The 24,970-nt window shown below is 41.7% G+C and overlaps 1 protein-coding gene across 2 annotated transcripts in view; it reads right to left on the reverse strand.

Moving 5' to 3' along the window:
• LOC133400257 (protein unc-13 homolog A-like) overlaps nt 1-24,970 on the reverse strand; it is a 76,383-nt gene that overhangs the window by 40,624 nt on the left and 10,789 nt on the right. For both annotated transcript variants that reach the window (XM_061672717.1, XM_061672716.1), the window contains exons 2-5: nt 24,397-24,636; nt 22,699-22,786; nt 694-737; nt 533-608 (exon numbers count right to left, since the gene is read on the reverse strand). In XM_061672717.1, the coding sequence (XP_061528701.1) occupies nt 533-608; nt 694-737; nt 22,699-22,786; nt 24,397-24,636 (448 nt within the window). The remainder of the gene's footprint in view (nt 1-532; nt 609-693; nt 738-22,698; nt 22,787-24,396; nt 24,637-24,970) is intronic.

Raw genomic sequence — 24,970 nt, forward strand, 5'->3', positions numbered from 1 at the left:
TGTGTGACCTGATTAATTTAGTGGGATCATTTATTTTATAGTTTTATCCGTGACTCTTCATATTTGTTTGTTTATTATGTTTTATTCTGGTTATAATGTCACACTTTATATATATATATATATATATATATATATATATATATATATATTTATTTATATTATATATATATTTCACAATATGTATATTTCAATAGGCACAGAAATAATTGAAAAGTAATTCAAATATATTTTTGTAGTCTCATTAATTTTGTGGAATTACTTTTACTTTTTAAAATCATGAATTCACTGTATTTATGCAATTGATTACATGTCTTCTGGATCCAGTGTCACACCTTAAATATATATTAAAAAATATATATATTCATAGGCATAGAAATAAGGGAAGTGTAGTCTTGTTAATTCTGTGAGATTATTAATTTTTTAATTTACATGTACTGTATTTATATTGGAAAATGATGAAATTTGTGTGTTTTTAAGGCTATTTAAAAAAAATAAAAATAAAAAAATAAAAATAAAAAAGATTTGAACTCACCACTTCACTAACAAGGGGAATGGGCCTCCTTTTTCGGAGGTCTGGCGTGCTGTCAATGCCGAACGGTGTGTTTTCCCTACACACAAACATGCAAATACTCAGATTAGTATGTAAACAGGTGACACTGGGATATTCCCGAGTACTGCAAAGTGTTCCCTGACCCTGGCTTGGTCCATAGCTTCCTGCCGGGTTTGCCATCTTGGCCCTGAAAGACAAAGTAAAATGTCACAGATTTCAAGGGAGATGGATACATTTTACGGGTTTATGGATGCCACAACGGGCATGCACATGGATGCGGGTTGGGACTGAGACGGCTTGGTTGACTTTCAGCACAGCATGCTAGCGATAGCACCGCAACAAAAGGTCGGACTAAGGAAAAGAACAATTTAAGTTTCCTGCTTTATGCCGAGTCATCAAACTCATGCTTGAACCACGCGCAATGACCAAAACTCTAAATATTTGCAATTTAGTGTTGCCCATCTATTCATTATATTTGCTTCCAATTTGGTAGCAATCGCACAATCTTGTAGTTGTAATTTGCTTTTAAACAGCTGATGGAAATGGCCAAAATAAGCCCTAAAATGAATGCACGGCAGACTTTCTGTGTCTTTTCAGGAATGGCATCTTGAAACTTTTTTGTGGGTAAACTAATGATAGAAATGCCAACCAAATTTCATGTAGCTACATCAAGCTTCTTTCGAGGGCTGAATTTAAGAAAAAAATCTGTAGGACAACTTCATCTTTGAAATACCCCTGGAAATGTCCAAATTGGCCCTAAAATGGCTAAATTCACGCAGCTTTTCTGGCATGACTTCTTGAGACTTTTTAGTGGGTCTACCCGTGTCTACCAAATTTCATGTTAAGTGAAACTGGCTGCGGGGGCTGGATTTTCAAACGCTCTCTAGGAAGAGTTTGTCTTAGTAGGACCATTGAAATTGGCCAGAGGGTGCACTTCGAACCACAATTGCAGACTACCTCTGACTTTTCAGGCATGGTTTCTTGAGACTTTTTTTGTGGGTCTACTTATGATAAAAAATGTTTCCCAAATATCATGCTGCTAAGTGAAAATGGCTTTGGCGGCTGAATTTTCTCAGAATGAATAAGAAAATGAAAACACTTTTAAGAGGGCCTTCACACTGCATGCTCAGGTTCTAATAAACAAGAATGCTAATGCAGCAGAGTGAATGCAATAGGACACCAAAGAAACATTCCATTAAATTACACATGAACAAATTCTTGGGGGAATGCAATGTTAGTAATGTCGGGAGGCAGAGAAACCACACAGTCAGAAACCTGATCTCCATCTTGACTTCCACCTGCAAGAGAGCACAAGAGATACGGCAAAGTGTCAACACATGTTTAAGCTTAAGCACCAACATACGAGTGATCTCATCAGTGTTCATTAACACGTCCATTCGGCTATTAAAAAAAAACAAAAAAAAAAAACTGATATCTCCCTCTACCCCAAGAGATAATTCATGCCTTCTAATTCAGCAAATGGCTACCGCAGCTGGAGCGAAGGCCTGGCAATTGGCAGATGATGGATGGATGACGCTCTTGGGAGTATGAAAATCTTTAGCGGAGCCGTCAAGACAGATGCCGTCAAATTGATATTAGAGCTAATGTTTTAATGGCAGCCACACTCCATAGAGGTGTTTTGAAACATAAAACAAGTACAGAAATTCAGAATTTGATCAAGTTTGTTATTTGGTGTTAATGTTATGACTGAGCATTTTGTTAATTTTGTCTTAAGGGGATATTCTATGTCAAATTCACTTTTAATGTCTTGTAATAATAGCTGTTTGTCTGAAGTGCCTGTCAACCCATCAAGTGTGAAATTAAACAACTCCTTTGTGAGCTGCCCATTTTTACTAAATGTGTTAGCCAGCCACCCTCAATTTTGCAGAATTGTGGCATCAGAGTGAGGCTAATTTGCATAATAACCGCCCCCTGCACTATTTACGTTCGCTATTTAGTGTTGCCCCTCTGTCTAGTATATAGGTCATTTTGATATAATTTGATCAGTAACAGTAAAGACATGCCCAACTGAATTTTCTCTTGAACATTAATAAATTGTACTGATGAGTATTTGAATTACTGGCATTTGTTATACATCAAAATGTCATAATTGTTTCTAAGAAAAAAAACATTCTAAAGTGTCCCAAATGAAGTTTCATGACTTCATGTTTTCTGAAGATGCTAATTACATTTTTGGATTTATAGGATTTTTCTCCAACTACCCAATACACCTTTTCCATGAAAAATAGCACAAATGCATCTTAGTGTCTTCAGAGTTCCTTTTTTTGGTTCTTTTACAAACAGTCCTTTGCCCTCAAGCTGTCTCTACCGTTAATGCCACTGGAGAGAGAGACTTGTATGCTGTTGCTATACACCAGAGGGATCTGAAGTGGCAGGATGAGACAGCCATTTTGCATTCATACAATAGCAGACAGCAAAATAAATTGTGAAGAGCAACACGTAAATTGTGCTCCTCACATGATGTTTATTAAGCTGTTTATGTCTTTATCATTATGCACTTTTTGTCTTTACCGTAACGCAAGAAGTGTATTTCAGTTGGCCACCGCCATTTGCTCTGTCAAAGGGTTCGATCAACAAATCTTTGGCAGAATTTAAGTTGGGATAAGATTGATGCACAAATCCATAGATTCTCAGGGATAGCTGTTCCTTTTCATTGTCTTTCTAGTTTGCATTGCTAAGTTACACAATTTATTTGTCAGTTGTTCAAAGCTGTAAAGTTTTAACAGCAATCAGTAAAATTTATGAACAAAATCGGTGACAAAGGGCAGCCTTGGCAGAAGTCCAATCCTCACTGGAAACAAATCCGACTTACTGCTGGCAATGCAGACCAAACACTGATACTGGTTACTAGTGGGTCTGGTTGCCCATACTCCCGGAGCACCTTCCACAGGACTCCCCGAGGGACATGGACGAACACATTTACCAAGTCCACAAAACAAATGTAGACTGGTTGGGCGAACTCTCGTGCACCATCGAGGACCCTGCCGAGGGTGTAGCGCTGGTCCATTGTTTCACGGCCAGGACAAAAACCACACTGCTCCACCTGAATCTGAGATTTGACTTCCCGACAGACCCTGCTCTTCAGAAGCCCTGAATAGACCTTACAAGGGAGGCTGAGGAGTCTGATCCCCCTGTAGTTGTAACAAACCCTCCGATCCCCCTCTTATATCCAAATTAACCCTAAAATGTATTTTCAAGCATGACTTGACTCATCATAGACATCCATCCATCCATTTTCTGAGCCGCTTCTCCTCACTAGGGTCGCGGGCGTGCTGGAGCCTATCCCAGCTGTCATCGGGCAGGAGGCGGGGTACACCCTGAACTGGTTGCCAGCCAATCGCAGCGCACATAGAAACAAACAAGCATTTGCACTAACAGTCATGCCTACGGGCAATTTAGAGTCTCCAATTGATGCATGTTTTTGGGATGTGGGAGGAAACCGGAGTACCCGGAGAAAACCCACGCAGGCACGGGGAGAAAATGCAAACTCCACACAGGGGGGCCGGGGATTGAAACCGGGTCCTCAGAACTGTGAGGCTGACGCTCTAACCAGTCGTCCACCGTGCCGCCTCATCATAGACATGTCTACCAAATTTCATGTTGATCAGTGAAACAAGCTTTGTGATCTTAACTTTCAAAAGATTCCAGCATAACAAGCTTCATTTTCCTCATTTGGGACACATGTGAGCGGGAGTCTATCTCATCTGACTTTGGGTAAGAAGTGGGGTATACCCTAGACTGGTCGCCAGACAATCCCAAGCCATATACTGTATAGACAGTGGTTGTTTCCCTTCTAAGAATATTTGGAACTTTGGTTTGATGGAAGCATGCAATGAAGATGAGAGGGTTTACTATTGACGACTACCTGCTTCAAAGCCCTCCTGAGAGGTGGTGGACGTGCTGGCCAGGTTGCGCCTCATCTCTCGCTTCTCCCGCAGGATCTGCTGGAAACTCCTAACATATTTCAGCTTGTGTTTGTCCATCTGGGTTATCTCTAGGTTTGGCTCCTCAGCTTGGATGTCTGACTTGCCTTCGATGTCTTCTCCTTGTTCCTCTGGTTCTGCAATTGACAAGGATTCCGTGGTAGTGCCTTGAGACAGCTGGCTCTTGACTTTCCGATCTGGAGGCCACTCCTCAGGAACAACTATGTGGTCTGGTAAACTGGTGGACATGGACTTGGGGTAGGCTACAAGTTCCAAACTTGGGTAATGCTGGCTGGTGGCTACAAACTCGTCTTCAGCTTCTTCAAAGGGAGTGGTTTGGCTCACGAGGTCCCAGCTAAAAGATTTTGGAGGCATGTCAGAAAGCGTGGATACGTCAAAGTCCATCGCATTTTCCGGATCCTCGTTCGGGGGGACCTCAAGTTTGCGAAGTGCACCTCGCAAAGCAGAACTGAAGTCGGAAACGACTCGACTTATACGCCTGACGTTGAAGCCTTTTTGGAGATCTTCCTGACTCGGATGAGGGATTCGGTTTTCGGTCTTTGGTACAAAGGATTTCTCTTGCGAAGTCCACAGCCCAGATGTGGAGTTTTCATATGGCAAATAAGTTCCCTCATAACTAACAGTCTGATTGTTTGACTGGTCGCAGTTGAACCCATTGGAGGATACATAATGTCCATCAAAAGAATGGTAACCAGAAGTTTTAGGGTAGGAACAATCTGAGGTGTAGTTTCCGAGGTCCGTCTGAAATCCAGGCTGGGATTTGGATCTCCGCGTTTGCCAGTCCTCCCGACGTGAGGATGTCCTCGCAGGTGAGCTGGAGTAATGCTCCGTGCATCGAACAAAGCCACGATCTGGAGAGATCCTGGTAGTGTAGTGATCCCAACTGACCACTGCGTCATAGCAAGCCTCTGCTTTATGATCCTCCAGGTAGGAAGGTTCCCCGTCCCATAAACGCTCACCAGCAGTCTCATGCGGCGGTTTGGTGGTTTTCCACTGTTCCTTTGTCTGATTAGTAGGTCTCTCCAAATCCAACTCGGACTTGGAACTTTGAGAAGACAAAGAACTGGTGCTCAGGCAGTCTTGGCCAAAGCTCAGCTTTCGGGCTAGTGCACCTTCTGGGATGTCCGAGCTGAGGTCCGATGCATCCTCAAGTTCCTCTGGGTCCAGATGATGGGCCGATTCTGCAATTGGAGATACCGAGTAGTCCTCCGCCCTCAGTCGTAATTTCCCTTTGAGAACATCAGGAAAATGGTTGGACTTTGGCGCTACCCTCCCTAAACTGTCGTACGCGCTAGCCGGCCTCCTGCGAGCGGAAGGCCCATCCGTGCGCACCACCCCAGACCAGGTACCGGCTCGCGCACCCTGCCCTTGCTCCCCCCCCCCACTGGAGCGAATGCCCTCGATTTCCAGCAACACAGCATCCACGCAGGATGACACCTCCTCCACGGAGCCCTTCACCGAGGTGAGGTAATCCCTGAGGTCTGAGATCTCCTCCTGGATCTTGTTGATGCCCCGCAGCTCTTTAAGAATGTGATCGATGATGGCGCTGGAATCCTCCTCTCCCAGACGGCCTTCCTCCTCTTCTGGCCCCGGTGGTCCCGGGGGAGCGGTGGTGAAGTCATAATCCAAGGTATCCCCAGCAGAGTAGGGTCTCTTTGGTCGAGCACGAGGGGAAGCGACTGAGATGCCATTCCAGTCGGGTCTGGCGGAACTAGAGAGTGGGGTGGTGGTCGGTGGCTGCTCCGGAGACAATGGGAGCAAACCCTCGAAGGAGATCCGCTTCCGATTAGCAGGAGATTTTCCGCTTTTACGCTGCACAGTGCAGGGTATTCGTAAACACCCTTCCCGAGTCAGCTCAACTTCACCAAGAGATGGCGATCCTGGTGGTCCAGCATTTCCTTTACCATTTGATACGATGGCCGAGGAGCAGGCTTCATCCCTGGATCCCATCTTTGGATAGATCTGTCTGTTATCCTTTCCATGTTTTTCGTCCTCAGCTTCCTTGTGATAATGCTGGGGATCGGACACGTGGTGGTCCACGGACCCTTGCAGCAACCGATGGATTTTCCCCCGGATGACCAAGGCTACCTTCGGGTTGGGGGATCGCTTCTTGTTCTTAGTGGCTCCCTTAGGGGGCACGCTGGCTGCATGTGGCCCACTGGAGCGATTCCTGGAGAACATGTTTGTTATGGTCTTCCCCGCATTGTCCTCAAAAGGCAGCTGCCATTGTTCTGCTAATCATACTTGCAGGAGGTATTTTTTTATCCCGACAAGTCAGGGCACCGTAACTGGGATGAAAAACACAAAACATTAGTAAATGCAGTAAAGATCTTGACAAAACAAATGAGAATAAGTGAAACATTTGAGAAATGATTGTCCTGATGAACCTCCTTGCAATAATATAATTGGAATGGAAAGTCTTTCTAGATTATTACTTGCAAAGAACGAGGCGAAATTGTACATGTATATGCACAGATGCATGGAATACAGAAGACAAGGTCTTCTCCTGTCAAGTTTACGCCACCTCCTGATTATTTACTTGGAATTGAGCGCACAGGTGTAGCCTTGGATAATGAACCACATTCTGTTTCACCAGGAACAAAGAAGTAGCCTACGAGCTCACAAACACAAGCGATGCTTTTAATAATAAATTGTCCATTCGCATTATTGTACATAATTTGCTGCAAACTAGGAAGTAGTCGAATAGCTAACAAACAGATGGTCAAATAAGCAGGGATCTCGTTTGATTTGCGTCCTGCGTCTGAGACGCATAAAAATAAGTAGGGACGCATAAAACGTTCAATGTGTGTCCATCGACACACAGGCGTACAGCATTACTTACCTACTGTACGTGTGTGTGTTGCTGAGGTGCTTCGGTGAATCATTATCCACTGAAAGTATGAGTCCTGTCTTGGTGCTAGCCAATCAGAGGCAGAGGAGGGCAGGTTATCAGTCCAAAATACAACCGAAACTTATTTCCGAACTCCATAAATTTTCAGCTCACGACACAGCGAACGGCTGGCGGAACTGTAGATGCGCACAACTGGGACACTTTAGGGAAAGTTAACTATTGATTACGTTTTCTTTAATAAGGAGCTAAACAGCTTGCTCTGGTTCGCTCTATCGTGGAGACGATAGAGCGAACAGGTCACAAAAAAAAAAACAGGTCACGAACTGGCAGACTGGAGTCCGCTTCCGGACCCAGAAACAGTCCCATACGAACCCACACCATAGCCCCAAAAAAAGTTGAGTGAAAGACAGCGAAAGATCAGAAAATGACCGATAAAGCAAGACAACATTTGGAACAAATGGTGCTTAAAATGGAATGATCAGTGTCATTTTTGTTTGTACTTCTAACTGGGAAGTTTCTACTGGGAACACTTATTATAAGTGCATAGACAGTGGGTACGGAAAGTATTCAGACCCCCTTAAATATTTGACTCTTTGTTATATTGCAGCCATTTGCTAAAATCATTTAAGTTATTTCCCCCCCTCATTAAAGTACACACAGCACCCCAATATTGAATTGTTAAAATTTTTGCAGATTTATTAAAAAAAGAAAAACTGAACTACCACACAGCCATAAGTATTCAGACCCTTTGCTGTGACACTCATATTTAACTCGGGTGCTGTCCATTTCTTCTGATCATCCTTGAGATGGTTCTACACCTTCATTGGAGTCCAGCTGTGTTTGAAGAAGAACATGAACATGTATGCACACGAAATTTTCTCTCTGCATTTTGACCATCACAGTGAACGTGAACACACACACACACACACACACACACACACACACTTCTTAGTGGAACACACTGGAGCAGGGGGCAGCTGAAGCGCCCAGGGAGTGGTTTGGGGTATCAGTGTCTTGCCCGAGGACACCGCAGCTGTGAATCCAGGGGATGTTGGCGGATGGTCCGGTCGGGGGGTCTTGAACCTAGATCCCCCTCGGTGGCAGGTTCAGGTCTTTACCACGGCTGTGCGATTATACCGATTGGACTTGATTATGAAAGCCACACACCTGTCTGTAAGAAGGTTACCAAAGAAAATCTGCTGCCCTTAAGGTTCCTAAGAGCACAGTGGCCTCCATAATCCTTAAATGGAAGATGTTTGGGACTGCAGCCCTCCACCAGTCGGGGCTTTATGGCAGAGTGGCCCAACAGAAGCCTCTCCTCAGTGCAAGATACATGAAAGCCCGCATGGAGTTTGCTAAAAAAAAAAAAAAAGCACCTGAAGGACTCCAAGATGGTGAGAAATAAGATTCTGTGGTCTGATGAGACCAAAATCGAACTTTTTGGCCTTAATTCTAACTGGTATGTGTGGAGAAAACCAGGCACTGCTAATCACCTTTCCAATACAGTCCCAACAGTGAAGCATGGTGGTGGCAGCATCATGCTGTGAGGGTGTTTTTCAGCTGCAGGGACAGGGAGACTGGTTGCAATCATAGAAAAAGATGAATGTGGTCAAGTACAGGGATATCCTGGACGCAACCCTTCTCCAGAGTGCTCAGAACCTCGGACTGGGTCGAAGGTTCACCTTCCAACAAGACAATGACCCTAAGCACACAGCTAAAATAACAAAGAAGTGGCTTCAGAACAACTCTGTGACTGTTCTTGAATGGCCCAGCCAGAGCCCTGACTTAAACCCAGTTGACCATCTCTGGAGAGACCTGAAAATGGCTGTCAACCAACGTTCACAATCCAACCTGACAGAAATGGGGAGGATCTGCAAGGAGGAATGGCAGAGGATCCCCAAATCCAGGTGTGAAAAACATCATTCCCAAAAAGACTTATGGCTGTATTAGCTCAAAAGGGTGCTTCTACTAAATACTGAGCAAAGGGTCTGAATTCTTATGGCTGTGTGATATTTTAGTTTTTCTTTTTTACTAAATCTGCCAAAATTTCAACAATTCCGTTTTTTTTTTCTGTCGAAATGGGGTGCTGTATGTAGATTAATGTGGGGAAAATGAACTTAAATGATTTTAGGAAATGGCTGCAATATAACAAAGAGTGAAAAATTTAAGGGGGTCTGAATACTGTCCGTATCCACTGTATATATATATATATATATATATATATATATATATATATATATATATATATATATATATATATATATTCATTCGCTGTGAACCAAGAAGCCCAATAGCTAACAAACAAATGGACACTCCTGTTAACTTTTATTTTTATTACACTATTTTAAAAAAAAAAAGGTTTCCTCCACTTTCTCCTCTGTGTCAAGGTTCAATTTGTGAACATATAAAATTATCCTCAATGACAGTGACTGCTTTAAAAATTGTCAACTTTCTAGAGATTAAACTGTTTTTGTTTCTCAATATGGAGCGCTGGTCAGTGCAGAGGCGGCTCTTTTCTCGTGGGATACAGGGCCGCGGGCCACCTCAAAATCCTGAAAAATCCTACAGCTAGTTGCTTTATCACCTTTAACAGAAAGCTATGATGTACAGTGAATATAAAAAAGTCTATACACCCCTGTTCAAAGGCCATTTTTTTGTGATAGAAAAAATTAGACCAAGATAAATTATTTCAAAACTTTTTTCACCATTAATGTGACCTATAAACTAGGGGTGCATAAGAATATTGAATAATTAATGCATTGCAATACTTCTCCCAGCAATTCAATATTGATTCACCAAATCCTCTGAATTGATTTACATCCAGGCCAGTGAGAGGCACTTTGCGTGTGATTCGTGTTGCGTGGACGGTACCTGCACTCGACCAAACAACGATAAAATGGCGACTAAAGCAAGCGGGATGCGGAAACAGCAGTGTGAAGCGAGCAACTTCTACTTTTAAATCTGACGTTCATTTTGGATTCCCCTATAAACTTGGAACACAGGAAATGGATAAAAGTCACTTGAACTACGATACGCAATACCAACACGAAAACAAGTCAGAATTTGCCACCCTGAAGCAGTACAAAGAATTAAGAAAGTGGTTTTGGTGTCGTTGAAGTCAGCTGAAGGAGCGACTGACCCCTACATACCTAACTATCACTTCTCATTTCATGTCTAACGAGTGGGAATTAGTGTCAAATGTTCTGCAGACTAGAGCCTTGCACAGAAGCCACACCGGGAGGGAGCAATATTGAAAACTTGTTGCTGGGACAAGGCAATAAATTAATGGGGTTTGACACAGCAATTGTCACAATGTAGCAAACTTGCTACTTAATTGGGTATTACTTAAAAACCCTGCAAATACGTAATAATAGTAAACTCTAACCCTAATAAGAAATATTGTATAAGTATACATGCACTTTACTTTTTCAATACGTTTACCTTTGAACTCCAAATGCACAAATACGTTATTGTGCACAATTTTTTAAATTACAATTTCTAAGAGAAAATAAACATTTAATCTTACATGCATTTTACCTCTTCAGTGTTTATACACAACTATCATCAAGTTATGACCATTTTTTTTATTTTTAGATGTTTAATTGCTTAAACAATGTGACGTGATTGTGACATGCAACATATTTTCATGGCATCAAAAATTTATATTTCAAAATTGTCAAAATTTACTTTAAATTATTTGTGTATTTCTATTTCTTACGGAATCGATAGCGAAATATTTAAATCAATATTCAATCAAATCTCAACTTAAATAATTAAAATTGAATCCAATTGTGAGGTTCTTAACAATGCCGAGCCCTACTATAAGCTGTAAAAGTCAATTTTAGGGGAAAAAAAACACAGTTACTTATAAGAGGGTGTGCAACCTTCTGCTACCACCTTATCTCACCTGCTTATTTTTACTTCCCAAAGATTTCCTTTTAATTTGTCAATTGAGTTATACAAGTTATAGGTAATGATGGTGTGTCCTGTGATTAGCTGGCAACCAGTTCAGGGTGTACCCCGCCTCTCGCCTAGTGAGGATAAGCGAAAACGGATGGATGGATGGAATTTTAAAGTAGCCCTGGCATCCTATAAATTTTTCTGAATGCTTCCCTTGGAGGAAAAAGTTGAGATACCCCTAAACTAAGCTAACAGAGGTAGTAAACAAATGACGAAAGATAATTTGTTTGTTCACTTTTTGTCAACACTCAAAATTTAGCAGTTGCACCGTCACTGAACTCAAATTGAATGTGGCGAGTGGTTAAACTTTTCGCCGTTTGTTTCTGTAATTCGGCCCAAACTACTTAACGAAAACCAGGAAAATCTCTTACTAACCTGCTTTTCTTTACACTTGTGTTAACAATGTCAATCAAAAAAGTGAGTTATTAATTTATAAAGGTAGAGCTTTTGATTATTGGATTGTGTTGAATCTAAAATTGATCGAGTGTAAATCTAGACTAGAGGTAGATTCCAGTATATGAATCCATTGGTCAACGAGCCAGTTTTCTACAATAAATGGTCACATGTACGATACATTTTTTTGTGGGTAAAAATAATTATTTTTTTTAAAAAATAAAATCAAATAATTGATTTTATTTCATTTAATTGCTGAAAGGTTCTGAATGTCACAGTGACACCCAAGGAGGGAACATTGAGAATATTTCACGACTATTTATGTCTGTTGACTTACGGCCCTCGCACAATACTCTTAATTATATTCATTGACAGACACATTGATTGGATGACAGTGTCCTGGAAGTGCGCTAAAGTCCTTTGCTGTCAAAACAGGACGAATGTAAATCACACCAGTTGTTGTTCAGCAGACGCCAAATCCGTAACGTCCCCCTTCAAGAAAGAAGCTGAGCTAGATGCTCAGCACCTGACAAGAAACACAACCCACATTTTAGTTATAACACTAATTTCATATAAAAAGTTTAACACTACCTTTTGTTCGGGGGCATCAGACCCTTGTGGGATGTGGGTGTTGCAACACCCACATTTTTACTGGTGTAAGGGTTCAACACCCACACTTTTTCTGGCAAAAGCTGTTCAACACCAACTCTTTTCCTGGTTAAAAGGTTCAATACTCAAACTACTCCTAGTTAAAGGGTTGAATACTGATGCTTTATTAGGGCGGCCCCCACTCGCAGCGAATATGGTTGGTGTCACACCCACACCTTTCCCGGTGAAATCGTTCAACACACTCTGTTCCCAGGGGTGTTGTATCCGTGGGGTGAGGGGTGGGGGCGGGGAGGTACAACACCAACACTATTCCCAGCGAAAAAGGTTAAACACCCGCACTTTTCCCGGTTGAAGGGTTCTACAGCCATGCTTTTCGCTGGGTGGGGTGGTGCCTTTCTGGGTAAAAGGGTTTAACGCTCACTGCTCCCTGTGGCATCGCACCCAACTTTGGGCGTAACACTCACACTTTTTCCGGTTAAGGGGTTCAACAGCTTCATCGCTCCTTTCATGTCAAAGCACTTTGACATCTTTAAGCATGTCCATAAGTGCATTAATATGCTGACTAGTGTTACCTTCAGGCTAAGTTTGATTCCAGTTGAAATACATTTTCATATCCATACTTGACTCTCCTTTCATCTCCCAACGTTTGGGAATATTTCAATTTGTTCCATCTGGCACCCAAGGCGATTCAGCTCTCTTGGATTCACTCTTAACTTTGATATGTCTATACATTTATAGGCACACTCAGAGGCCACTTTACTTTGGCTGCTTCTCCAATGTATTACAGTATATTAGCAGTTAAGCTAAGTTGTGTTTTGACTTTTTTTCAAGGTGAGTGCGGGGGAAAGGTGGTGCACCATCTATCGGGTTGTAACAATGCTTAACTCATTCACTGCCAGCCATTTTGAAAGCAGAGTTCCCCGTTTTAGAACATTTTGACTCATCTGTCAAGACCCACAGAATATTGTGTTCTGTGACAATATAAGTATTGAGTCTACCAAAAGAAATAGCAGGCTCTCTTTTTTTCACCAGAAAAAAAGGTTGTTTCTGGCTTTTTGCGTTCTTTAGTAACCAGTAGTAGAACAACCAAACCAAAAACACAGGTTTCTGACCAAAATGTGGAGAAAATTAGCTTTTTGTAAAAAAGAAACAGACTGATGTTATTTTTTATTTTTTGTGACACCTTAAACTATAAAAACAACAAAAAACAAGACTGAAAAGGGCTTTTGATAGCAAAGTAATCATTTACATATATACAACTAAGAAACCTTTTTACATGACGTTCACCATTCATTCCATTAACAGCGTCATCTTTTCTAACGATGGCAAAACACAATTTCTACTCACTACAGTGACACATAACTCTGTTTATCCCACACATACTATGTTCGGGTGTGAGGTGCATAAACCTCTCCCCCTTCCAACGTAACTGAGATTACAAGGTAAGATTCACCGCCCAACTTTACCTTCTACTCAAAAGCTGTCCTGATCTCAAATGCAAACTGATGCAACGGCGCCATCCACAGGGATCTATTAGTCATTACAGTGGTTCACAAACCTGAATTTGACAGACAATTTGGGCGAGAACCTCTTCCATGCCAGCCCATTGAAAAACGTGCTTCATGAATATATACATACCGTATTTTCACAACCATAAGGCGCACTTAAAAGTCTTACATTTTCTCCAAAATGGATGGGGTGCCTTATAATGTGGCGCGTCTTATCTCTGCACCGAGTTCCAAAATCTGTAAAGGTTGTTGTGTGGCTTTAATGAACGCTCCGCTTGACTGACTGGGAGCATTTCCTGCCAACAGGCTGCTTATATAGAGGAAAGGCGGACGTGACTGAGGACAGCATGCGGACGTTAAAGGGGGAAGGGTGCGCGTGACAGAGGACGCTAAAGGCACGCCCCCAGTAGGTATATAGTTCCGGTATGTGCATCGGTTTGGCTAAGGACCCCCGAAAATGGCACCTACGAAGAGACACGCTTACGAAGCACAGTTTAAACTGCAAGCTATTAGTTACGCGGAGGAACCTGGGAATCGAGCAGCTGCGAAAGTATTCAAGCTCAACGAATCCATGGTTCGCAAGTGGAGGAAGCAGAAAAATGAGCTTCGCCAAGTCAAGAAGACGAAGCTGAGTTTCCGCGGAAACTTGGCGAGGTGGCCCGAGTTGGAAGACCAAATCGAGCAATGGTTTAATGAGCAAAGAACAGCCGGGAGAAGCGCCTCTACAGTCACCATTCGACTGAGTGCAAGAGGCTTGAAGAAGGAACTCCAACCGCTGGACATCAGTGTAAACAGGGCATTCAAAGTGAAGTTGCGAGTGGCGTGGGAGCGATGGATGACAGATGGTGAACACAGCTTTACTAAGACGAGGTGGCAGCGCCGGGCGAGATACGCCACAATTTGTGAATGGATTGTGGATGCTTGGGCTAACGTATCTGCTTGCACTGTTGTTCAAGCTTTCGTAAAAGCCGGCATCATTTCTGAGGAGCCGCACGGCAACGAGACTGACTCCGACAATGACAGGAGGGAACCTGGCGTGTTTGATGGAGAACTTGCCCAGCTGTTAATTTCGGATACAGAACATGAGGACTTTGATGGATTTGTGGATGAGGATTGATAAAAAAATAACGTGAGTACATTGTTAAGTACTTCAATAAAGTACAACCAAACTCAGTTTTGCTCCCGCTGCCTTTTTAAAAACAATGCTTTAGCATGCATGCATGCTACCGTATGTTTTAAGCTAGCGTATGTTTTACCACGCCTGCGCCCAATAATACGTATGTATTATTATTATAATACGTAATAATAATACGCCTTACGTATGTGTTAAATACACAAATAGACCCCGTAACTGAGACTGCGCCTTTTAATACGGTGCACCTCATGGCCGTGAAAATACGGTATATATATAAATAAATGTATATATAAATTTCCACAGAAGTGAATAAGTTTAGTATAAAATGTTTTCAGCATTCTGTTTTTCTAATGCTTTCTCTTTACTTTGTCTCATAAATTTTTTTTTTCGTTGTTGGTATTTTATTTGTACCTTTGTACTTATCTGTACAGCACTTTGACTGAAAGCACTAATTATTATTATTATTATTTTGTCAAAGTGTGGTGTACCCTCTAGCGTTACGTAAAAGAATCACTCAATTAAAAATTTTCGAACTGTGCATAATGTTACAGCGGCTTAAACTTGTTTTTATACCAGTACAGTACATTTGTTAGGTACAGTTCAGTTGTATTTAACTTTAAGCACAGCACAATTGCAATATACATGCATACTATATCCATATCTCTGTAAAGGTTTAATTTGTAATTTTGTTGAGTGACTAAACATGACAATAAAACAGCTATGTTTTGACATTTGGGTCCACTACCAGCTTGTTAGGCTGTCACGCTCTTGTGACATTTCCGTCTTTTAATGTACACAAAATTCAGCTGGAGGGGGAAAAAACAACCCACCAACATTTTGACAGACAAATGCATTGAAATTGACTCTCTAATCTGCCTCTTCCCAAGATTTCCTCCTTCCGAAGAGGCTATTGATTGTCACTAAACGACGGCCGTGCTCTTCTGACCGTTCCACGCAGAGACGATAAATGTGAGAGCTTTAACACAATCAATCAAACTTTTTCTGTTGCGAGGCTATAAAGAAAAGACTGTGTATGAAACAGGACAGACGTCAATATGACAACGTCCTCTGCTCACCTTGAACGGATACAAAAACAGCCTTCGATGACAATGACACAACATCATGAAGTGACTACATGTCAGAGATAACCAGAAAAAAAGGATTATTAAGGAGAAAAGGGGCGGAACGGTAATCGACTGGTTAGCATATCCGCCTCACAGTTCTGAGGACCGGGGTTCAAATCCCGGCCCCGCCTGGGTGGAGTTTGCATGTTCTCCCCGTGGCTGTGTGGGTTTTCTCCGGGTACTCCGGTTTCCTCCTACATCCCCAAAAACATACAGGGTAGGTTAATTGATGACTCTGAATTGTGAATGTGAGTGCGAATGGTGGTTTGTTCATATGTGCCCTGCGATTGGCTGGCAATCAGTTCAGGGTGTAGCCCGCCTCTCGCCTGCTGCGTGCTGGAGCCTATCCCAGATAGCTGGGATAGGCTCCAGCACGCCCGCGACCCAAGTGGGGATAAGATGAACGGAAGATGAATAAATGAATAAATTACGGAGAAAAGCAGCAAAAGCGGAAAGAATCTAGGCAGATTACACAAAACTAGTAAATGGCTTCACAACATAAGCATGGACGCACACAACACTGTGGTGTGAGCACATGTCACAGTCTACTGAAGAAAAGGAACCATGATGGTAAAATTCAGAGAACGTCAACAAGGCAGACTTTGCGAAACTAACAAGTAATGCAGCTCTTCTACAATATAATATGGATGCACACAACAGGGTGATACATATAGGTGAAAAAAAGTGGTATACAACTCCTCTTTGGATGTACAGCACACAACATTGTGGAGCAACCACATGTCATAATATACCGGAAAGCAAATCCAAACCTCCATGGTTACAATTTATACAATTTACGTACGATGTGTGTACTAAATCTACAAGATACATGAGTTGAGGGGTACACCCTGAACCGGTCGCCAACCAATCGCAGGGCACATTGAAACAAACAACCATTCGCGCTCACATTCACACCTACGGTCAATTTAGAGTCTTCAATCAACCTACCACGCATGTTTTTGGGATGTGGGAGGAAACCGGAGTGCCCGGACAAAACGGATCCAGGCACGGGAGAGAACATTTGAACCCCGGTGTCCAGAACTGCGAGGCAGATGTGATAACCAGTCGACCACTGTGCCAGCCAAGCAGAACTAAATATTTACAAATGATAAGTCATGATAAATGCACACACATTAAAAAACACGTGTAAATCGTGGATGTATTTGTGGATCCGAAAAACACGTGTAAATCGTGGATGTATTTGTGTAAATTCCGAGACAAATCTCTCCCCATACACATCTGACAGCAACCTTTTAGTTCCGGCGGGGTACCTAGAACTAAAAATTCCTGGAATTACAGGTGGAAATGTGGCTTAATTAACATTTGTTCGTCGTAATCATAAAAAGAATGTGTTGAATGGCTGGCTGATTGTCTTGCAGGATTGGCCGCCGCCTGACAGGAAGTCAACAAATACACACACACACACGCACACACAAACACAAGGCGTGTCCCTCAAGCGTGCATTCTGGGAAGTTTAATCCAATCAGCCTCTTCTCCCTCTTCCTGCCACTCTAGTGAATGAGAACTGTTAGCCTCCTCCTGCTAACTACTTTAGCTTCCTCTCAACATGGGACAACAACACTTCACTTAGCTTTTATTTCATATCCTTGATATTCAAGTTGAGGTTCATGTACTAGTACACCCTTGGCCTCACTAGTTGGACAACTTTGGCATACTAGTAGGACAACAAAATGTTACAAGTGAGGTAAAACTGTGCACTAGTTGATGACAACTAGGGACATAAAATGGTAGTAATTAACATCTAGCACTTCACTAGTAGTACTAGTTGTTCGCAGATGTCAACTAGTGCACAGTAATCTATCAAAAGAGAGGCCTAATAGGTTCACCTTTTGGCTTGGTTCTTTCTGCATAAATCTCATTGGGCTTCATTTACTAACATGCTCCCGGAAGCAACACAAGTGCATTCAGGGTGCTTTTAAAATGCAGGAGTGCCATGAGTAACATTAATTGTTTTTCTCCCATTATAATGTTTTTATGATCGTGAAAAGCCAAAATGTAAATCACAATTACATTTTGATTAATCGCCCAGCCCTACTCCTGTGGCGAATCTAATACTTTAAAAAGGTCCAGGAACCTTTAGGTCTACACATACAGTATGTTTGATTTTAGTCCCAGCAACTCTAAGTATCAATAACTTAAGCTTCTAGAAACCTTTAGAGGACGTTGTTTGGAAGTTATTTCCATTATTTCCATTGGCCACTTCCTGATTGGCTGCTTCCCAAAAGGAGTAGTAGTCCTTAAAAATGGCTACTGTATCTGATTTGAACCTTTTAGTTCCAGAAAATACAAGTACCAACAATTAAAAGAGCCAGGAACTTAAGGATGAGCTGGGAAGTTTAGGAGCACCATTGTTTGTTTGTTTCGCAGGAACTGTTGTTTGAATTTTGTTCCAGGAAAGTTTATCGAGGCTAAAAAAATACACTGCTGGCAGAGTAGTACTTTTAAGAAATCCAGGAACATTTGGGTCTTCACATATCTGATTTTAGTTCCACAAACTCTAAGTACCGACAAGTACGAACAAAGTTCTAGGAAATTTTAGAGGAACTGGTTTGTACTGTGGGAACTAGTGTCTAAATGTGGTTAAAGTTATTTCCATGATTTCCTATTGCGGCTTCCTGATCGGTTGCTTCCCGAAGGAAATGTAGTCCTATTAGCACCTGCTAAAAGCCTTGCTAGAGGTCTAAACCCCGCCCCCAACCTCCACTTGACTTTCTGTTCATCATCACTTTTTGGAACCGTTTCGTCAAAGCTAGCCGCTGGTAATCGAACCGTCCGTCGTGAGTCACAAGTCGTATCCTCTGGCACGTTCCCAAGCCGGCGGACAAAGATCCTGCCAGGAACGCACACTCTGCTGCTAAAGTGAGTGATGGGATTTAGGGGGTGAAAGTGCATGGTGATTGGTTAAAAATAGAAAGCAAAAGGGGGGGGGGGGGGGGGTCTCCTGGAAAAGCTCTTGGGGGGCCCGTAAGGACATGGAACTTGTTTGATTTGCTCATTAATCAAATGTCTCCTCTCCCCTAATGAATAAATAAATGGACGCCATGCACTTACCTGGAGCACCAAGAGTGGGGCAGAGTTCCTGCAAAAATCCTTAAAAAAAAAAAAGTAGATTTTTCTGTCATGTTTTCACTGGGCTGTCAGTCAAATCCATTTGAAGGTGTTTGTATGTCCAATCAGATCACAGCAATTGCCGTTATCATCAGCATCGTCATCATCCTCATCATCATCTTCATCAGGGTCTTTCCTCCTCCTCTTCCTTCACATCACTGATAGAGCCGCTCAGTACTCGCACCACTCGCCTCTCTCCCTCCTCGCAGCTTGTTGCCCAATACGCTCTCTCTCTCTTGCACTCTCTCTCTCTCTCTCTCCCATTATCTCCAACTGTCTCTTTCCATCTCTCTCTCTTTCTCTCCCTATCCCTTTCTCTGTTACTCTCCATCTTTGTCTCTCTCATAATCCTACTTCCCACTCTCTCTCTTGTCCTCTCTCCCCACCTCTCTATCCTTCTTTTCTCCCTTTTTGTCTTCCTATTTCACGTACTTTATCCATCTCTCTCCCTCTGTGTCCCTCTTTCCCCCTCTCTCTCTCGCTCATCATTCTTTCGTCTCATAACTCTCTCTCGCTCACCCAGGCTCTCTCATTCCCTCCTTTCCCCTCTCTATTTCCCCCTCCCCCTCCAGCCCCCTTTCACTCTTGCCTTCCCTCTTCCTCCTTACCCACTCCTGCCTGCCGGCCTCACATATGCTTTTCACGGCTCTGCTCCTCCTCAAAACGTCTTCGTAGACTATCCAAAAAAGACTTGAAATAATCCACAAAAAACCTCCACGAGATGCCTGCATGAGCATTATAGACTTGTCCTACACTTACAATAATGTGCTCATTCCTTGTAAGTTTGTTCATGAAAACCACCATACTGCACAATAGAAATAAAAACAATGACTATAGAAATAATATGCAAAGTAAAAAAAATGTCCAAAGCACACCTGGGCACACACATCTGTGTGTGATGATGACTTGATGTACTCTTGGCAGTTATTCATTACAACCACCAAAGTGCAAATTAGAAATAAACCATCCAAACTTCCCTCTGTCCGTCCATCCATCCATCCAACCTTCTGTCCATCTAAAATGAAATCTACAAGGCTCCATCCCATCAGTAATACAAAAGTAATACATATATCCATCCATTCCTCTTTGTCATTGATCCATCCATTCTTTCCTCCATCTAGCCATTCAATCTTTCCTTAATCAGTCTATCCATTCTTTCCTTTCCCTGTCCATCCATTCTTTCAGTCACCCATCCATCCATCCATTCATCAAATCAAATGTGCTTCAAAGGCTCCATGCCACCCTCATAAAAGGAGGAATGCATCTATCTATTCTCTCCTCTACTCCTCAATCCATCTGCCCATCCTTCCTTCCTTCCTTCCTTCCTTCTTTCCTTCCTTCCTTCCTTCCTTTATGCATCCATCTGTGCATCCATCCATTCCAATCATCCATTAAAAATGATGTGTGCTACAAAGACTCTACTACCCCCAAAAGAATAAATTCATCTGTTCATCAATCCATCCATTCTTGCATCCACCCATCCACCTATCTACAATTAAGTCATCTGCTACAAAGATTCCCACTGCCCCCTAAAAGAAAGAATACATCCATCTGTCCATCCATCCATCCTTCTGTCCATCCATCATCCATCCATCCACCCGCCCATCCATCCATCCATCCATCCATCCATCCATCCATCCAGTAAAATGACTTATTTAAAAGGAGAGCACTCAGCCATGTACTGCAGATGTCTGCCAAGAGGAAAAAAAGTGAACAAAGGTGGAAATAAAAAAGATTGGCTCCGCATCAAAATGTAATGGCTTCTTCCTTGAACCTCTCCAGCCCCAGCCTCCCACCGCACCCCACACCCCCACTTTTCTCCTGCCTAAAAGTTATTCCGGAAATTAGTAAAGTAATTTTTGTGTGTGTTTGCTCCAGGTACTCCGGTTTCCTAACACATCCCAAAAACATGCATGGTAGGTTAATTGAAGACTTTAAATTGCCCTTAGTTGTGAATGTGAGTGCTTGTTTGTTTATATGTACCCTGTGATTGACTGGAGAACCAGTTCAGGGTGTACCCCACCTCTCGCCCAGAGTCAGCTGGAATAGGGTCCAGCACATCCGCGACCAGATAAGTGGTATGGAAAATGAATGAATGAATTATTGTGTCATTCCTGACAATACACACGCAAAAAAACTGAAAACACTTTGGCATTGGTAATAACAAGATTTGTTATAGTAACTTTCATTGCATGCATTTCCTGTTCTATGGTTCTAGAACATGAGATGTTGTTGTTGATGTTATGCATGAGAATGATGATGGTTTAAACTCCAAATTGCACAATAGAAATAAAAAGAATGACTAGAAATTATCTACAAAGTCCCCCTAAAAGGTCCAATGCACACCTGTCACATGCAGGCACAAGTACTTGCCATATTATTCAATGTGATCACTCCTCCTGTACAATAGACAGCAACTAAGAACATAATAGTGAGGAGAATAAAAGTATAAAGAGAGCCTGTGCACATCATAAACAAATAGACGGTGGCGTCGCCATAGAAATGTCACACGGTTGCCATGCCAATACTGACCAAGGAATCCGAAAAAAAAGACTATTTCTGATCCTGCTGGGGGGAAGCCACTTAATTATGATTTTAATGCATTACAAAAACTTGTGAAAAATGACAGGAAAATTACAGCGAAGAGCACAAACTTGCTGCAATCAGCATTAAAGCCTGGAACTATCAACATTAGAGTTTTAACTACACCCACACTTTTGACATACTGTAGTTATCAGCATTAAAGTCTAGAGCTATCCACACACTTGCAGCATTACAATCAGCATTAAAACCTGCAAGTTTCTGCAAATTTACGGGATAACAACCCGCATTAAAGCCAGAACTACACCACACTCGCAGCTAACAATTAGAGCATTAAAGAACAGCATTAAAGCCTGGAACGATCCACAGCTACAGCACAACAATCAGCATTCAAGTACGTAACTATGCATACACTTTTAGCACAACAATCAGAATAAAGGCCTGGGACTATCCACAGACTTGCAGCACAGCGATCAGCATTAAAGCCTAGAATGATCCACAAATTTTCAGAACAACAATCAGCAGTAAAGCCTGTAACTATCCACATTGTAGCATAACAATCAGCATTAATGCCTAGAACTATCCATACACTTAGAGCACAACAATCACCATTAAAGCCTCGAACAATCAGCACACTTGCAGGAGAATCCATTAAATTGGAACGATCCACTCAGTTACAGCATAACGTTAGTATTAGAACCTAGAACTATCCGTACACTTGCAGCACAACAATCAGCATTAAAGTCTGGAATTATCCATACACTTACAGGTCAACAATCCGGAATAAAGCCAGAAACTACCCGCACACATGCAGACCAACAATGATTAAATGTGTGCGAATCAGGAGCAGAAAGTCAACCAAGCCGTAGGGAAGATAGGATAAAAGTGAGATCGGGTAGTGGGGACAAAAAGGACAGAGTAAGGGCGTCCTACCTGGAAGTGCTTGGACCTGACTTTGTAGTATGCTTTGAGCCAGCGGATCTTTGAGGGAGAACACAGAGGAGGATCGTCCACTAACACGCTGACCAGGAGGAAAAAATAACATTATTTAACACTTTGCCGGACTGATACGGTGTGATTTTGCCGATGTCACGATATAATGCTATAATCGATATATTAGAAGAAAATCAGCAACCACACATCACATTATCGAAGAGCATATTGAAACCTGATGTTGGCATATTCGTACTGTACCGAGAGGTAACGATATGATATCATAACAATATTTTACCAACATTAGCAAAAAGCAAATCAAATTTATGTATCTAGCGGATTTCATACACAAGGTAACTCAATGTGCTTTACATGATTAAAATCATCTAAAAACAAAGAAAAAAAACAGCTTATAAACATTTAAAACAAAGAGAAAAAAGTACAATTAAAACACTGTGCAGTGCAAGAAATATCATATCAAAGTGGAAATGCTCAAAAAACGAGAGAAGAGTATTTAACCTGGACTTAAAAATATTCACACTTGGGTCTGACGTCACTTCTCTTGGCAACTTATTCCATTTGTGTGCAGCATAATTGCTAAATGCAGCTTCACCATGTTTGCTTTGAACTCTGTGCTCCACTATTTGACCTGAGTCTGTAGATCTCATAGCCCTACTGGGTTTACATTCCATTAGCATTTCTTTCATGTATTCAGGACCTAAACCATTTAGTGATTTATAGTGATTATTAAGGCAATAATCTATATTTTGGAAGAATATCAGTTACGATACATCATGATCTATGAGTATATTGGTACCTGATGTTGCCGTATTGATAATGTACCTTGAGAGATAACAATATAATATAATAATCTGATTATTTGCTAACTATAATATCCCAATACAACGATTATGTTGTTGTATGTAATTGTTGTTATTATAATTGGCAAAGTCTGATATTGTATCATTCTTTCGCATGGTAAAGTATTGATAAGCCAAAATCAAGTACTGATATGCTCATACATATTGCGCTGTGTTTTTCCCCTAATCCTTCTATTATGAGTGTTGTAATATCGTTCATCGAATAATGCGATGATATATTATCGTTATCTCTTACAGGATTATATCGATATGGCAATGTTCATCCGACATCCGGCGTCAATACACAATAGATATCGTGGCATATTTTATCTTATTTTCTTCTACCAAACTCATAATCGTTGTATTATCATTAGAAAAATATTGCAATGATATCGTATCGTTAGTTTTCATAGTACAGTATCGATACGGCAACATCAGATACCGATTCACTCATAGAGCGTGGTATCCTCGGTGACTTTCTTCCAAGATATCAATTTTCACACAATTGTTATTATCGTTGGCAAAATATCAAAATGATATCGTTTAAATATCTCTCACAGTATAATGTCAATACAGCAATGTCAAGTATTGATAAACAGATATGATTGTGATGTATCATAGCGGTTTTTGTTCTAATACATTAATTATGAGTGTCTTTTATCTTTTAATTATGAGTGTTATCTTTTACATGATAGTATTGATAGAGGGACATCATCTATTGATACACGCCAAGATATTGTGACATATCCTTGCTCATTTTCTTCCAGGATCACATATTCGTTGTATTATTGTTGACACAATATTGCAACATTTCACACCACTAGTTCTGCTGACATACTTGATATCTGTCCTGGTCTTGTTATCGTCGTTGTCCCAGACGGTTTTGGATGCCTGGACCGAGGTGTCCCTCAACTCAGTGGTGTCCGCCCTGTCTTGGTCCCACGTGGGCGGCTGGATGCTCCGGAGAGGGACGTGGAGGTGTCCCCTCGAAGGATAGCCCGACTCGGGTTCAGAGCCGAGCTGGGAGCTGCTCAGGCTAAGGTTGTCCGAAGAGTCCAAGCGGCTGCTGTGAGCCGGACTGTTGGAGAGCGGGGATCATGTTGTTTAGTAAAATGTTCAATCATATTCCGTATATTAACATGTATTATTCAAATAGGTACCAAATACAGGGACCTAGGCAAGTATGATGGGGGTGAGGGGCTTCTATTGGAGGTTGGAATGGAAAGTGATTTTGTCCCTATAATGACAATAATGTTGTTTTTTAATGCCTCTGAAATCATGAAAAATAAGACCCGCCCTTACTATTTTTTTATTATTTAATTTTTTTATTTTAAATCAGTATTGTTTTATTATTGTTGTTAGACTGCGTACGCCTCCGTGTGCGACTGAGTTTCCTATGTTTGTGTTAATTG

The sequence above is a fragment of the Phycodurus eques genome, chromosome 3 (assembly GCF_024500275.1).
Source record: "Phycodurus eques isolate BA_2022a chromosome 3, UOR_Pequ_1.1, whole genome shotgun sequence".
NCBI classification, from domain to species: domain Eukaryota; kingdom Metazoa; phylum Chordata; class Actinopteri; order Syngnathiformes; family Syngnathidae; genus Phycodurus; species Phycodurus eques.